The sequence below is a fragment of the Prunus avium genome, chromosome 4, assembly GCF_965620075.1.
Source record: "Prunus avium chromosome 4, drPruAviu1.hap1.1, whole genome shotgun sequence".
Taxonomy (NCBI): domain Eukaryota; kingdom Viridiplantae; phylum Streptophyta; class Magnoliopsida; order Rosales; family Rosaceae; genus Prunus; species Prunus avium.
The window spans coordinates 14,206,050-14,223,116 of record NC_142287.1 but is presented as its reverse complement, the minus strand read 5'-3'; the positions used below and the strand labels follow the sequence as shown (position 1 = coordinate 14,223,116).

Here is a 17,067-nt window from a genome sequence, read left to right as displayed (position 1 = left end):
ACGTATGACACTTCTTCACAAAATTGTATGCATCATTCTTCATGGTGGGCCAATAAAACCCAACATTCAACAGCTGCCGATGGAGTCTTCTCATCCCCTGGTGTTCACCACATTCTCCAGCATGAATTTCCTGCATCACTTGCTGCGCCTCAGATTCTCCTAAGCATTTCAAAGATTCACCATTAAACCCTTTGCGATAGAGAGTGGATCCATCTACGAAGTATCTCTTCAGCGTCATTTTGAGCTTGTGGGCATGCATAATGTTGCTTGGTAGAACTCCTTCAATTAAGAATGCCAAGTATGGCGCCCTCCAATCTTCCGCAAATGAAATGGTGAATGACTCTTCGGTGGAGGGTATTGTTGCACAATTGGGACAATTGGTTTGGACTTCAGTTGCTTGTTTCTTCATTTCTGGCCAATAATAACCTTTGTGTTGCAAGCGTCGATATAGGCTGATTATTGGCTCCAAATTGCAAGTGGCTTCATGTACCTCTTGGAGTCTTCTTTGTGCTTCTGTCAGTCCTATGCAGCGAATCAGAATACCTCCCGGCAAGCGTCTGTAGAGTTCGCTGAAGATAACCACATAGTCCTTCAAGTCCTTGATGTTGCTTCCTTCGATCAGACTTTCTTTCACTGATTTTCTCCAATCCTTTTCCTCCAGCGGCTCCTCCTGAGCCATTGCTTCAACTGCTGGAACATCTCTTTTTATTACGGTGATGTTGGGCTGCTCTTGGATGAATGAGAGCTTTGACCCCAATGTAGCCAAAGCATCAGCGTATCTATTAGTGATCCCCGGGATATGTTCCAGCAGCACTTACTTGAAAAAACCGACAAGCTTTTCAGCAGCTGTGCGATATGGCGCTAATGTTGACTCTTTCACAGCAAAGCTTCCTTGTAATTGACTTAGCACCAAATTCGAATCGCCAATGATTTTAATCCTTTCTATGCCCATTTCTTTTGCTGTAGACAATCCCATAATGAATGCCTCATACTCCGCCACATTATTTGTGCATGGAAAATTTAGTTTGAACGAGAGGGCCGTGGCTTGCCCTTCAGGGTTGATGAGTACCACACCTGCTCCTCCACCATTTGACGTAGAAGAACCATCAAAGTAGAGGGTCCATGGTTCTTCCTCTATAACAACAGCCACCATTTCCGGCAGCTCCCCCAGAATCTCCTCCGAAAGAATTGGTCCTTCTTCTTCAGGAAATAGAGCTAGTATGTCAATCACGGCTTGTCCTTTGATGGCCCTAGGAGTTGTGCATGTGATATCAAATTAGGACAGTTGCAATAGCCACCGTGCAAGACGTCCAGAGAGCACCGGCCTCGTGAGCAAGTACCTTACGGGGTCAGACTTCACGATGAGTTGTAGCTTATGAGCAAGGAAGTAGTGACGCAAGCGTTGCGCAGCATAGACAAGGGCAAGGCATAAGAGCTCGGTCTTTGGATATCTTGTTTCAGCTCCCCTTAATTGCCTACTCACATAGTAAATAGGGCCTTCCTTTCCATCATGGTCGTCTTGAGCGAGTAAGGCCCCAACTGCTGCATTTGTTGCAGCTAGATAAAGCTTGAGGGGAAGTCCCGGAATGGGTGCTCTCATGGTGGGCAGCTTAGTAATTATTTGTTGCACCTGCAGATAGGCTTCTTGGCATTCCTTGCTTCATTCGTATGGCCTGCCCTTCTTGAGTAAGGGAGTAAAAACACTCATAGTGGCAGCAATACCTGGGATGAAGCGCCGAATATAGGACAATCTCCCCATGAAACTTTTCAACTCCTTTGGATTTCTCGGAGGCGCGAGGGAATTTATAGCTTTTGTCTTTTCTGGATCTACGTCTATACCACGCTGATGCACTTGGAACCCCAAGAACTTTCCGGATGACACCCCGAATGCGCACTTTTTGGGGTTCATCTTTAACCCATACAGCCGACACCTTTCCAGCACCTTCCTCAGCACCTCTCGATGGCCTTCTCTAGTTTTCGACTTCACCACAAGATCATCCACATAGTCTTCCACCTCTTTTCCCATCATATCGTGAAACACCGCTGTCATGGCTCTTTGATAGGTGGCACCAGCATTTTTAAGACCGAATGGCATGACTGTGTAATAAAAATTCCCATATGGTGTTCGGAAGGCTGTCTTCTTAGCATCTTTGGGTGACATTTTAATCTAATTGTAACCACTAAACCCATCCATGAATGATAGCAAACCTTGACCCAAAGTTGAGTCAATTAGGATATCCATGTTGGGCAGCGGGAATTCATCCTTTGGGCAAGCTCGGTTGAGGTCTCGATAGTCTGTGCATATTCTAATCACTCCGGTCTTCTTTTTCACAGGAACAATATTTGCTAGCCATGTTGGGTGCTTGATTGGCTTGATGAATCCAGTAGCTAACAACTTCTCAATTTCCACCTTGATTTGCTTTTCAACTTCAGGATGAAAATTCCTCCTTTGCTACACAACAGGTTTCGTACCAAGCTCAATATTCAACGTATGACTTACCAAGTTTGGATTTAAATCGGGCATTTCTTCGTAGCTCCAAGCGAATACATCTCTAAATTCTCTTAACAAGGACACCAACGCCTCCTTTTCTTCATTTGTTAAATGAATTCTAATGGAAATAGGCTTTGGGGCAGAGGGGTCGTCACTCAAATTGATTGCTTCGAGCTGCTCAGCTACGGCTGTTGATCCATCTTGCATGTGGCTAGGTGCTGCCATTGGCTCCTGGAAAGCACAAGACGTGGATGTCTTCTCACCTGGACTCTTATGGCTGTTTGTTTGCATGGCTTCTTCTCCATACTTGGGGCTTTCCTGTAGGACACGGTCGAGCCCCCAATCCCGTCATAAGCGGTACACGGTGCGTCCATCTGGCAGCGTCACTTTCAAGCATTGGGGATGATTGTAAGCATGGTTGTTGGCTTCCGAGTGTCTCTTTCTTTCTCGCTCAACGATGGTGATGAGTTCTTCGTTGCTCAAATCACGAATTTCAGTCCATGAGGGTAGGTAGATTCCAAAATCCTTAGATGAGCTGCTTCCAGCGCCTGTGCATTCAGTGTAAAATTCTGCCTCAGAGTAGTGAGCTTCGTCTTTGTTGAACGGTGCTTGATTCCCAGGTATGCGAAGTGGCCTTAGCTGTAATACACAGGAAAAATTCAAGGTGGATTTTCATATTTTAGTGAAAAATAATATAATTGTGGAGATTGATTTTGGGTATTTTATCAAGTGATTTTGGGATTGAGATTATTAAATTAAGTATGTTTAATTTGAAGTTGGACCAAAATGACCAAAAAATACCCCTATGTGTGAAAGATTACCAAAATACCCTTGTAGATAATAACCAAAACAAAAAAAAGAAAAAAAAAAAGGGAAAGAAGCAACATGGAAGCCAAACATTCCCCCCTTCCCACTTACATTCTCTTCAAAAATCTGATTTTGGGGTTGAGTTGTAAACCTATGGTGGATGAGTCACCTAGTCTAGCCTAAGATTCTTTCTCATCCTCTTCTTCCCATTCATTGTATCACCCTCTTCTAAATGGATGACTCACCTAGCCTAAGGCTTTTCAATCATAAATTCACTCTTATCCTCATCATTCATTGTATCATCCTTTCTTCCTCATTCACTTATCTTCATCCTCATTTTTCTTTTGTTCCTCTTCAAAAAATCCAAAATTCGTCACTTCCTTGGAGCAGCCGAGAACTCAAATTTCGGAATCTCAAATGAGAAAACGTTCTTCATAAAAGTTGTTCATTTACGTGATTCCTATAACATACTCAAATTTCAGCTCAATCCGACTTGTATAGGCTCTGAAACGTTGGTATGATCACAATAAGTTTACCATTTCCTGATTTCACAGCAGTATGCTCGGTTTCAGTTTGTTTCTGTGATTTCCTGTACTCAAATGACTTTGGTTCCTTCCTCAAAGTTGTTTGAAATGCTGTCTATTATAACATATCAAAATATCAGATTGATCGGACTTCTCTAGCCACCCTTGGGAATGTTTAGAGTGGAACTTGTTTATAGTCTTCAACCTTAGGTCCTTCCCTCGTTTTCAGTCCAAAACACTCATTTCAAAAGCTCAAAACACTATGGTTTCTTCATGATAGTTACTCCAAATTGTCCTCTTTAAAACATATCCAAAGATCATCCAAAGATCATCTAAAAATTGGTATGAACAAAACTTGTTCAATTGATTATGTTGAATCTCTTGTTATAGATGTGTACTTTCTCTCAAATGGCTTGTTCCTTATCATTCAATTGCTCAAATTAGCCACTATCATCTCAAGTAAATGATTCTTTGAAGGCTTGAAGCTCATCTTTTTATTGTCTCTTTGAGTACTAGTTTTAAACCAAGTGTTGGTTAGAATGCCTCAAGTATATATATATCTTTCAAAGGGTGTTTTTGTGAAGTTCTAGATTATTTCGATGTGATTTTTGTTCCAATTTCATTTTGGGGTTTTGTTACATCAAAATGAATATCTCAAGGGTTATTTCAAAGTTGGTTTTGTGCCATTTGAATTTAAATTGATTTTTTTGTGAAATTTCAAAGTAGAGACTATCCTGCTGGAATTGTTTTGATTCTGCTGCATACCCTGTTTTGAAGTAAGTGTTTGAAGACTTCCTAAACTTTGATTTTCATGAAATTTTAGTATGTTTTACTTTCTCGTATTTTCTTCAGATCTGGAAAGTTTTATCCAGTTTGGTTGTAAATTGTAATTTTGGTGATTTTTCAAAGTAAAGTGTACAAACCTGAAAAAAAAGAACGTTATGAAGCGTAGTCTGTTTTTGGTTTCTATTTTGACATGCTTCCTTAACCCTAATTTTTATCAATTTTTGACATCTTTAATGTTTCTATATCTAGTTGTGATATGGAAAGTTTTACATTATTTTGATTTAAACTCAATATTTAGTGAATTTTCAAAGTTAACGTGTTCCAACCCAAATGTTTAGCAAAACTGAAATTTTAGTTTTAAATTGATGTTTTTAAACTTTCTTTATGAGTCTAGAGCCGAACCACCTGATTTTAAACATCCCAAAGAGTAGAACTATTATAGGAGGGGAATACATTAGTTTTTCCTTAACGCTTGGTTCTATGCTTGCTTGGATGTGAGGTTAAGGGAGTAACAATCGGGTCAAACAACTTGTCAAGTGTTTTGTGGGGTTTTAGGTCTACGTGCGCTAATAGGACACTCAAATTTGTTTCCTTATTTCCAATGAATTTTAATTAGTAAATTATCTTAACTAGGTGTTCTACTCTGCGTACTTTCGAGGACAAAATCACACAAGGTTAAGCTAGCTGGACTTGAGGTAGGGTTTCCTGATTTCCCGATAATTGGGCTATGTCACTTTTAATCTTGGTGATTATATATAGTACTATAAATATGAATATTATTGTTGCGTTGCTCGGTGAATACTATTTGATGTTCAGTGAATATTATTGTTGATGTTTATCCGTGGATATTATTTGACGTTGAGTGAATATTATTATGCATGTGATCAAGCCTGGAATATTATTTGTTATTATCTATATTATTATTCTGCAGAGATAAATGATGTTTGCGCTGCATTATATATGCATCATAAAGACAGTGGTGTTTGGAGTGTGTGTGTGTGTGTTGTTTGAGATATATCTAAGGGGTGCAGGAAGGCTTTAGATATATCTGAATAAAATGTGGAATATATTCAGGTGACGGGAGTAGAGCTTGAATATATTGAGATGATGGGAGCATGGCCTCTAATGATAAGTGAAAGTTGAGAAATTCGTAGACAAAAGAAAAAATGGGATAAGGGATGGATGGGCGCTAGTTCATATTTTAGGGTATTCGGAGCCATAGACAGTGGTAAAACGCATGGTATGGGACATGCAGGCTTGTTGCCCTAGGATATGAATTAGTGGGATTAGAAGGGAGTGAGTTCATGACATCATCGCATATGCAAGTTTATTTATCTGGTCTGATTACATAATTATCATATACCTTGTGTTGCTTGATGCATGACACTTTGATTAACTGTGATAGCTGACTTTGAGGGGTTTCACGGTACTCTACTAGGCATTAGAATGCTCATACCCTATTAGATTGTGCAGGATTAAAGAAAAAGTTTGAGGAAGCGGGTTCAACTAAGTTGCTGGGCTTTTATTGTTGATTTGTGTAATTAATATTTGTAAGTAGTCAACCGTTTGTTAAAGATCCTAGTGTTTAGTTAACTACAAGCTACTGTGACTCTGATTTTGTAATGTTTAGTAAATTTGTACTTTTGTGGCTTTATTTCTCATCATATCATGGTTGTAGGATTTTATTCTTATGACTATGGTATGACTCACGCCATGATTCGGGAATATTCTTTATTTTCGAATCAGGTCGTGACATTAGCCCAATTCTTCCCTTCATGCACTAATGGTAAGTAGAGACCACAAGTTTATGCTTGTTGAACCATAGCTTTCCAAGTAAAGCATGATAAGCCACATCTACATCTACCACGTAAAACTTGGTAAGCGACCTGATTGGCCCCACCTTCAAGTTTACTTGCATGTGCCCGATCGTGATCTCACTTTTATTCTCGAAACCGCTGATGCTTGTTTGAGATTGCACTATTTTGGACAATGGAATACCAGCTACTGTAAGCACAAACAGAGGCAATATGTTGACAGAGGAACTTGTATCCACCAAAGCTCTTCTTTTAAACACATCGTTGATTTGTCCCTCCAAGTAAAGTGGTCTTCTATGATCTGGATATGGAACTTCCATGTCTTCATCCGTGAAAACGATAGCATTGTCATTTCCCAAGAATGACCTTTGTGGTTGAGCAGTGAAGCAATGAGGATTCTATTCCGCAGAGATGTTCATGAGAGCTACAGCAGCTGCTTCTCTTGCTTGAGGCCCAAAGCCAAGTTGGTCAAAGAGTGACTTGAATTTCGAATTCCTCTGGAGGACTTGTGAGGCCGTGGGTCCCTGCTTCAGACTTAGATAATGTTTCATCACACTTGTTTCGGCCTCCGTAAGGTTATGAAACATTACAGCAGCTGTTTCCTGCTGCAGAGACGAAGCCCCCAAGTAGCATTCTTCCGGCACGTCCATCGAAAAGACTTCATTGCTTGTGCTATCATTCCATCCATCAGCAAACGGCCATGGGGTATTATAACTTGAAGGTTTCAAATATTTGCACCAGTAAGCCTTCTCCATATTTCCGCAAGGTTCCCACATAGCCTCCGGTGGCTTCGGGTCATTCTTCCAGCGGTGGCACAACTCATCGTCGTCGAGCAAATCATCAGAGCACGTGATGACAGCAGCTATCTCTTTTCCTCTTCGTTTTGGCAAGGGGTCTTCATCAATGGTTTGCTTCCTAGAGGGAAGCTCGAGGACTCCCTCATGTATTTTAGAATGTAAAATCCTCCTTAAGCTCTGACAAGCTGTGGTTGGATGCCCTACAAATTGATGGTAACGGCAGTACTTAGGATCATTTTTCTCCTCTCGGGTGGGGATTTTGTAAGGTCTGAGAGGCTTGATTGCACCATCAGCAATCATTGTGTCGAGAATGGCATGGAATTCTTCGTCTTTGCAAGGTAATGGTGGGTATGTCTCCATATCCTTTCACTTGCGTGAGTTGTAGTCACCCGATGATTTATCATCCATAGCCAATGTCTAATGCACCTCCTTCTTCTCACTCCTCCAACTTCTATGCCCAGCTGGTTTGACAGACATACTTGTCTTCCTCACTACTTCCAGCAGTCGAGAAAATTGACTGATGCCAATATTCTCCAAATAAACACTATAATCTGCCACGATATTGCTGATACAGATTTCAACCAGCGCCTCCTCATCCTTCTCGTCATAGCAATCCACGGCCAAGTCCCGGAACCTGCGCACAAAGTCCACAGGATCCTCCCCATGTTTTTGGCGTGTGTTGTTGAGTTGAGTGGTTGTGATTCTCTCCTCATGCTGGAAATACTTTTTGCAGAACCTACTTGCCAAATCCTCCCACGAACGAACAAACCCTGGTGCTAGTGTCGTATACCATATGTGTATAAGCACGATCGGTAAGGGTCTTCGAGAACTCGCGGAGCCGAAGGTTTTGGTTGCCGGCATGTGGTCCCAAGGCATCAAGGAAACGATTGACATGCTCCTTCGGGCTCCCTTTCCTCCCATCGAAGAGGACAAAGCTTGGTGTCTCATAGCCCTTAGGATATGGCTGCTGGAGCAAGTTTGATGGATATGGTGGTTGAGGAATGTACTTCCAATCCTCTTGGCTCCTACGCAGTTCCTTTTCCAGCATGACAATGACATCTTCTTGGGTGACAAAATATGGTCCCTTTTGTTCAGACCCCTTTCCAGCAGCAGCAGACTCCTCTTGTGGGTGTCTCTCATTTTCTTCACTTGGGTTGGAGACCGAACTTTTCAGCTCCTTGATCGTGTCTGCCATCTCCTTCTGAGTTTCTCCCATGGCATGGATGGTAGCAATGAGGTCTGAGAGGGTGAAAGCTCCCTCACTTGCACGTCCTTCTTCTCTAGAGGAGGCATTTTGCCTTGATTCTGAATCACCAAGGTCTGGCCCATCTTGAGAGGTCATATTATTACTTCTAGTCTTCTTCTTTGGAGGCATTGGTTCAGATATTGGCTTAATCCCCAGCAGAGTCGCCAATTTATGTAGGGGCCTTTTTCTTCCGGCAGCAAGTGGGCTGGGCTACTGTAAAGAGCAATCTGATGCAAGTGTCCCTTTTGTGTCCGAGTTCGAAGATTAAGCCCCAAAGATGTCTCGAAAGGGTGATGACGCCTTAGGAAACTCTTTGGTTACCTTCACCAATGAAAACAACAACAAATTACAGATAAATCTTCTACCTTTGCATGAGAAGATTATGGCATGGGAGCAAAATTATCATGGGTTTAGCACTTGAGGAGAGAGAGCTGTGAGTTCCTATGAGAGACAGAGGTTCTAATGGAAGGGAAGAGAGGTTCTAAGGAGGATTGGTGGAGAGTTTTGGGTGATTTTCGTAGCTTCCGGCAGATTGCCAGTGACTTTGTCAAAGCTTCTGTCAATCTGCCAAAACAGGGGAAATAAGGGAAAATGGGCAAGGATGGCACGAAAATTGCTGGGTTTGCAAGTGAGAGAGAAAGCTTGCTCTCTGAAGGTTGTGGGTTGTGTTGTGTTGGGTAGAAGGGGCCCTATTTATAGTTGCTGGGGTTTGTTCTTCTCCAAGAAACCCTAATGGTTTCTTCCCAATCTAGCTAAGCTTTCCTCTTCCTTTCTTCTCCTCTTTCTTGACTTACTTCATGGTGGCAAAGTCAGCTCTGCCCAATCCCACAAAATCAGAGATTTTTGGGAGCTCCAGGCTTCTTCCGGCAACTGCTTCAGAGGGGAGCTTCCATTTTCACCCATCCTCTTTCTCCTCTTTCCTCCTCTTTTCATGGCCAAATCTGATGAAGGAAAGGAAATGAGAGCGCCTGCTGGTTTAAGAGATAGCATCCTCTCCTATATGCCAATACCCCTTGGTTTCTTTGGATGCTTGCACTTGGAATTCGTTCTCCCAACAGCCCCTCACATGTGAATCTTTGGCCTTTCATGGCTTTCTGCTTCAGCCAAGTGCTGAAGGCCTTGGATTCTTTTAATTCAAGTGGTATGGGCCTTTTAATATAGAAAACCAAGCCATTTAATAAGTGGGCTAAATTCACCAAATATTTGGGCTTTTATGGGCTATCTAAAGTAATGGATTATTTTACCAACAGGAGTTGGTCCAAGTGGAAGGGGCTTGGATCCTTTAAACAAGAGGTCCTGGGTTCGATCCCAGGCGCTTGTGAATAGAGCAGACTTTGTTGGGAGAGGTCCCCGCTTTGCGCCCGACAATACCTCGAGGGTTAGTCCCCGCAATCGCGCGGGGGATACCTTGGTTTTCACCAAAAAAAAGTAATGGATTATTTTGGTTAGGCTACTCTAGTTGGAGCAATGGTCTATTCCCTCTCTTGTGCTTACCCACATTTGGGCCTAAGAAATGGGCTTGAGTCCCGAGTCCCCCAAGCGACCCGAGACTTCCATTTCTCGACCCATCAATGGGTCCCATGACAATTTGTTACCATCCATACCACAATCCCACTCAAGCAAGCCCCGGGCATTTGAGTGGCTTGGGCCCACTTAAGCTTGTTGTGGGATAATAATTTCCCGCTTGGCATGGCATGTCGTTTGGCATGCTTTTTAAGTATGACGCTTGATAGGATAATTGGCACGAATTTGCAGTGCTAAGTGCATCCTTATTATTTTAATCTCAGCTTCTATCGTGATAGATTTCTATTTGGCATGGCATGTAGGATATGGCTCGTGCATGGCAGACTTCTGTATACTTCAAATTGAGTCTTTTTCCAATAATATATCGTCTTGGGCCGGGAATTTATTCAGGCCCAACCATGGATTTTTTTGGGCCTCAACATTAACCCCCTTAATTATAAGGGCCATGGGCAGGTGCTGGAATGGGCCTGATAATTAAATCCAACCTAGAGCTAATCTACAGCTATAATCTTAGCACAATATCAAGTGATGATACATACCTCAAACCCAGAGCTAGCACCACAGAAAAGAGCTGCTAGTTGGCGTTGATTTCTCGCACCAACATCTTTCCTCTCATCCAATAGTGCTATATCACCCACTTCGAAAATCTTCAACAATGTAAAGTGAGAAGAAATTTAAAAGTAAGCTTATAACATAAAGAAGATATCAAATAAGAAATAACATTTTCAAAAGATACCAAACTTAACAAACAAGATTATAAACTATACGTTTGAGGTGGAGAGAGAGAGCGAGAGACTTGAATAAATTTAGTCAATGTAAAGTGAATTACATATATATCCATCCTTGCTAAAATTCCTTTTTAATTTATTAGAGGAAAAAAGTGGCAAACCCAAATGAGAAGAAATCATGCTCAAGCAAGATAAAATTGTAACATATACCTTTATGGGCTTTGGATGATCTTTGTTGTCACCAACAGTTTTCAATACGCCAGGCATCAGACTGGTTCAGACAAGTTCAAAATCAGACGATCGAGGATTTCCAACAACCACTACCTTCGATTTATCATCTTTACGATTTAACATGGCAAAATTTTCTCTCCACGAGCCCAGAATAAAAGAAGTCAGAATAAACAACACTTCATTAAGTAAACTATGGAAGGGTAAAACTTAAAACTGTTATTTATCAACCAAAAAGTTTTGTTCACCTCTAATTTGATATGGTCAGTGATCTCATTCAAGGCTAATGGCTTCAAAGATGCAGGACTTCGCTTTGGGATATTATTATATCCATATGCAATTGCAACATCCTAAACAAGAAAGAAAATGGGTTATTATAGAAACATGACAAAAGTTTTGATTTATAATCCAAAAAGGTTGTTATGACTAATTCTAGTTGAACCTCCATGACATCACAAGGATGAAGAATGTCGCTTCTGGGTTGGAGGTACAAATACTGTGATATCGCCTGATATAGACTGCTCAGCACCAAGGTCTAAAATATCGGTGGTATCGGAAATATCGGAAGTCCAAAAACACGGAAATATCGAAGGAAATATCGGGATATTATCGGTATCGGTAAAAATTGAATAAAAACCACGGAAATTGTAAGAAAAACTTAGAAATTTTTATTGAAACTTTGTAGGATGTTTATTTAGTCAATTATCTATTAGTTTATCACAAAAAATTGGAAGGAAATGCATTGCATGATGGATTTAACTTATTTAAGTTTATTATATAGCGAGCTGGCAAACACTGTAAGTGTAGAAAATATGTAGTAATTAATGAAATAAGATTAAACACACCATAATCATTTATATATAATGAATTACTACAATATTTTACACTTTATACATTGCATGGTAAAATACATGAGTGACTTAGTACCACATAAAGTTCCTATGAGGTTCAAAATTTTCACTATCTTCATCATCTCTATGTGTAGAGTAAGTATATTTTGAAGAGTAGTCATCAAATGATAAATCCCCAAAATAGTTTTGCATGTAATTGTTAACATGCCACCCATATGGATCCGAGATTGGTTGACGTTGTCCATAAGCAAAATCATTTGAAAATTGAGTCTTGGATTCTTTCCATGAGTCGCTTGATTCCATCCCAACAGGAATGAGATATGAAGGGTAGGGAAATGGTTGGTTATGAGTATATTTTCACAAAAACATAACTAATATGGTGGTTAAGGTGTTGAATGAGTAAAATGGGAGGGGTTCGAATCCCTCTATGCGCAACAGGGGAGGCTTTTCAAAAAATTTCATGTATTTTTTTGGTTTCGTATCGGGATATTATCGATAATATCTCGATATATTGCCCAAATCATTCATAAAAATGCTGAAGTTATCTCCCCGATATTATCAGGATAATATCGATATATTGACGATAACACCATGGTTAGTTGCTAAAATATCGGCCCCCCAAAAATCAGATATTATCAGAATAATATCGGGGATAATATCGATATTTAATACCTTGCTCAGCACGCAATTGCATCCGATTCAACAAATCAGTAACCTATATGATAATAATAAAGAATTATTAGAAAAGGAAAAAATTGCAATATTTCAACTAAATCTCACATACATGATAGTTCCTAGTTTAGATCAGAAATCTTTTAGTAAAACTTGTACAAAATAATATCAACCAACTCACATGCAATCAATAACAATACTAACTTACAACCTATCACTAGTTTTGTTTTACTGATCCTGATCCTCTTTTTGTTTTTTTACTGGTAGGCTATTCACCAATGCCAAAAAAATCCAACTGATACCTTTTAAGTATTTACCAATACTGGTATTCGAAAACGGGCTGGACTTGCCCAATAATATGAAAAAGCTCAAAAGCAGGCCTCATGAAGTGAAACAAATCTAAAAGTCGGCCCAACAGCATGAAGCAAGCCCAGAAGTAAGCCCAATAACTCGAAAACATGCCCCGAAGTTGGCCCACAAATGTCAAAACAAGCCCAGTTGTGGTCCCAAAACATGAAAATGGCTCTCTAAAACAACCCTGGTAATCAGCCCAATAACATGAAAAATAGGTCCGACATTTGGTTTACCATTAAATTAATTCGATACCATACGCTATGGTGTATCTATCTACTTGGTAAAAAAAGCCCTCTTAACAAGAATCTCGCAGACTGTCGTTCTAATGATTTGAGATCTCGGTTCAGCGCAGCAGACTCCTTACCAAGCTGTAAATGTATTTGGTTAAAATAGATGCCAATCAGGAAATGAAAGAAATCACAATTTTATGCAGACAAGAGATCCTTGCTACTTCTAGCATATAGTAATTACCTTAGTAAGGTTGTTCTGGTTTGGGACTGCAGTTAGTATAGTATGGATGGCTCGTTTGTCCTGGTTTCTGAATACGCAGGCAAAAGGATCCAAAAGTTTTGGCTCACCGGGACAGAGGCTAACACATCAGAAATTATTCTCGACTTTGGTCACCATCCGGTCAACATAAAACGGAGCGTATCAGGAAATTTTTGGGTGGCGGTGAACCGTGAAACTAGACTGATAAATCATAGGGGCAAGCTCATTGTGCCAATTGCACTTCTCATCGACTCAGATGGCGCTGTGCTTGATGAGATTATTCTTTTGGATCAATACGGCAATTCATCCATCACTCAAGTTGAAGAAGTTGCTATAGCAACTTGTAGGATTGCTACAACTCTTGTTTAATAGTTTTACACCTTTATGAGTTACTAGCAGAGTTTGATTATGATTTCTACTTTTGCACATGAGTTTGTGTTCCACTAGGATTTAGTGTGAAGCCCTTCTTACAGGAATGGCCAATGGCCGGCGAATGATAAAATGACGAGACTTAGAATAGTTTGCTGGATCTTAAAGGAATAAATATTACAGCAACATGGCCTTGCCAAACTAGAAAGAAATTATCAGTTTAAACTAAGACAACTTGATCAACTTTCACCGACTAGTAAGTAAGTACTCAATCAATCATCCATAAAGGAAACAATTAAACTAGGACAAGTAAACAATTTCATCACATGATGATGAAATTGATCAGTCCACTATAACTAGATTCTTATAGTCTTGGCTAGAAATGGCAGCTCCCATGGCATGTTCGGGGCCAAAATCCCCACCATTGTCCAGGAAGAACTTGACCAAATTGTTGTTGACGAAGCCACTCAACTTGGTGAAGCCTAAGCCTGGTTGTGTATTAGGCATCTCCAGCACAGACATGTGTGCCCTGATATTCCAATACACAATATGTGGCACCACATCCCCATATCCCTTCTCCTTAAACCTTCTCTGCATTACCTCAAAATCACTAGTCTCCCATCTATTATAGGCCCCGCTGGAGGGAGTGAACACATACACCCTCTCGATCATCTGCTCCGGCTTCAAATTCTCATCCACAGCCACTTTCAGGATCAAATCAAACAACTTTTCAAAATTAACCTCAACATCCAACGGGCCTAGTTTTGTTGTCATAAACTCGTACTTGGACTTAAGATCATGGCCTTGTATGGAAACCAGCCGAGGGTTCTCATTGTAGGTGATCACCTTTCCATTCCATGGTTCTTCACTCAGTTGAGACAACAGAAGCCCCAAACCCACCGACACTTTGTTGTTTGACTCGACATCACATACAACCAAACACTTTTTAAACTTGCCTTGCTTTAAGTAGAAGTCCTCTACCATGGTCTTCCACTGAAGACCAGCCGCAGCCATTAGATCATGCACGTCATCGTCGTCATTATCCATCCTTCTCTTAAGATAGCCTATGATCTCATTTGGAAGCAGAGCACCTGCCTTAATCTTGGACTTGCCGACTTTGACGACGTCCTCCAAATAAGTCTCAACCGCGCAGGGCTCTCGCTTGAACCTTGGATCATAGCCCCATTTGTTGCCACCGGTATAAGCAGGGGTGGCTGTCTGCCGCGCAAATCTCACGGCCTGGAGTTCCGGGCCGAGGGGATATGCGTTAACACGCAGTTTCCTGCTTTTGGGTGCGGTGCGGTTGTGCGCGGGCGTGCCAGCACGGTCTACCGTGCGTCGATGTGTTGATGAGTGTTGGATGGATAAGTGGTGCGCCTGTTTGAACTCGTCTTCCTAATCAAACGATTGTAGCCGAGAGAGGAACTGGTCTCGGCTGTTAGGTTCACGGCCTGAACTACAAGGCCGTTGAGTGATGGTGTTGGTGGTGGGTTTTGGGCGGTGCTCCGGCGTGCTGCTCAGGGAGCGACGGTCGTGTGATATATGGGGTGAGTGAACGAACAACAAGGATGGTGCTCCGGCGCCTTGAAAATCAAGGGTCGTATGATATATTGATCAATGGATTCTCCTTACAATCTAACACTACTCCTAGGAAAGCAAGTAAAGATATTGAAAGTGCATTACAGGAAAAAATAAGTTGCTCCGTGGGAGGCTTTGTTTTGGTGTTGAACCCTTTGAATGTAGCTCGAGTCTTGTATTTATAGGAAGAGTCTCTGGAGGAGTAATCGAGGCTAAAAAACTGCATGGTGGAGCCTGATTGGAGCAATTGGGCAGTCCAATCGACATTTGGGATCGTGAAGTATGGTGGTGTGACCCCAGAAATCCCGGTGAATCTCGGCCGCCGCTCTTGATCGTGGGTTCTGAGTTTTTGGCCGTGGAGACGCATTTATGGCCTGGATAGCTGGTGAACCAATATCTCAGGCTGTCAGAATTCTTGTGAGAATGTCCACGTCTAATCACTCTGATCCTCATCACCAAATCCTGACTTCAATCACTTCCCACCTTCCCTCATGCATTAAATGCTTCTTTGTGGCCAATGGGTTTGCTGCATTAAACAGGCACTACTTCATTAAATGAAGCCTGGGACCCTGCTGTCACGTGATGATTTGCCTTTAATGCCTTGGCCGTGATTTTGTTCGGCCTCGGCCTCGGCCTGCGCTTGAGGCCGAGATGATCATGCCTTAGTATTTCTTCTTTTTTCTTTAGGAAGGCGAAGTACCCTGGCGAAACGCTGCGTTTCAGTTTTTACGAACAAGTGCCAGGGCCGAGAAAAGGGGCTCCTTCGGCCAGCTTATGGCCGTGATTTATCAGGCACAAACAGTGGCCAAGGCTTTCTTCAATGGCACCAAAACCTCCTTCCACAACCGCTTCCTGACTCTGTACGCATAATCATTGTTGGCCTCCTCCGATTCTACACCTCCTCCTGGCGGAAAAACCTTTTTCGCAATGCTCTCGCAGAGCAGAGTGGCTCGATCGTAAGACGAGTCGATGTGAGGGAAAAAATCCGCCGCCCTGGTTATCTCCAAGCACTCAGGCTGATCATCACTGGTAATCTTATGATTTTTCAAGCTCTGAATGTCAAACTTGAGGCACAGAGCGTAAATATCAGAGACGGCGTCGTGTAAGATGCGGTAATTGGGGTCAAGCTGGTACCTCTCAACAGCCTTTTTTGCCATGGCCAAGATCTTCTCCCTCCTCCTCCTCATCCAAGTACGACCCTCGATGCCTTTTGTGATCGGTAGGTAGAAACGAGCACTGGGCAATTGGTCTTTGCCTTGCAAAGTGCGGTACAGAATCTTGAGAAGGTCTAAGAAAGTGCCAAAGGAGGCAGCAATAGCAACGACGTTGCAGGCAAGGGTCTTCGGGTGGTATTGGTAGAGCTAGTACGCCGCCATGTAGAAGGCTTGATCGTCAAATTTACCACGTCGGTGACGTAGATTGAAGATGAGCTTGAGTGTGGTGAGGGGGCTGTGAGACCAGGCTTGCGGCAGCAGTTGCTGGAGATAGTCATCGGAAAATTGGGGGGTGCCCCTCCAGTATGCAGGTGGTTTGATGTCGAAAAACAGACGGAGGCAGGGGTTAGGGATAGGGTTCTTGTTGGAACCATCATTATAGTTATTAGCCGTTAATCTGCTGAGCAATGGAGGACCAACAAGAGTTGTTGGAGTTGGAAGTTGAATTTGAGGAGGAGGAGGAATATCGGCTTTTCTGAAATTGGTACTTAGGTGACGATGGGTAAATTTAACGACACAAACAAGACACAACAACACAACAATCTACACACACTTTAGACCTTGACCAAATACACATATGACTAGTCAACTGCTA

The 17,067-nt window shown here is 41.8% G+C and overlaps 3 protein-coding genes across 3 annotated transcripts; 1 reads left to right on the top strand and 2 right to left on the bottom strand.

The window, feature by feature from the left end:
* Nucleotides 1-814: 814 nt before the first annotated feature.
* LOC148294860 (uncharacterized) lies at nucleotides 815-1,600 on the bottom strand. Its single transcript, XM_088252278.1, has 2 exons — nucleotides 1,341-1,600; nucleotides 815-1,250 (listed from the first exon to the last, which is right to left on the bottom strand). Exons 1-2 carry the CDS (start codon nucleotides 1,598-1,600, stop codon nucleotides 815-817), a joined length of 696 nt encoding a protein of 231 aa, XP_088108404.1.
* Nucleotides 1,601-13,335: 11,735 nt separating this feature from the next.
* On the top strand, nucleotides 13,336-13,680 carry LOC148294859 (protein STRICTOSIDINE SYNTHASE-LIKE 11-like). The gene has a single exon (XM_088252277.1). The coding sequence runs from the start codon at nucleotides 13,336-13,338 to the stop codon at nucleotides 13,678-13,680; it is 345 nt and encodes a 114-aa protein (XP_088108403.1).
* Nucleotides 13,681-13,814: 134 nt separating this feature from the next.
* On the bottom strand, nucleotides 13,815-16,415 carry LOC110754069 (uncharacterized). The gene is made up of 2 exons (XM_088252276.1): nucleotides 16,059-16,415; nucleotides 13,815-14,898 (listed from the first exon to the last, which is right to left on the bottom strand). Exons 1-2 carry the CDS (start codon nucleotides 16,413-16,415, stop codon nucleotides 14,023-14,025), a joined length of 1,233 nt encoding a protein of 410 aa, XP_088108402.1. The 3' UTR covers nucleotides 13,815-14,022.
* Between the last annotated feature and the right edge of the window lie 652 nt (nucleotides 16,416-17,067).

Excerpts from the sequence above, each read along its gene's own strand:
- LOC148294860 (XM_088252278.1), bottom strand. The coding sequence starts at position 1,600 with ATGAGAGCACCCATTCCGGGACTTCCCCTCAAGCTTTATCTAGCTGCA. Across the intron at positions 1,251-1,340 it reads GTGAAGTCTGACCCCGTAAG|GGCCATCAAAGGACAAGCCG; the intron begins GTACTTGCTCAC and ends CACAACTCCTAG.
- LOC148294859 (XM_088252277.1), top strand. The coding sequence starts at position 13,336 with ATGGATGGCTCGTTTGTCCTGGTTTCTGAATACGCAGGCAAAAGGATC.
- LOC110754069 (XM_088252276.1), bottom strand. The coding sequence starts at position 16,415 with ATGGCAAAAAAGGCTGTTGAGAGGTACCAGCTTGACCCCAATTACCGC. Across the intron at positions 14,899-16,058 it reads TGAAGAAAGCCTTGGCCACT|ACAGCCACCCCTGCTTATAC; the intron begins GTTTGTGCCTGA and ends TTTGCGCGGCAG.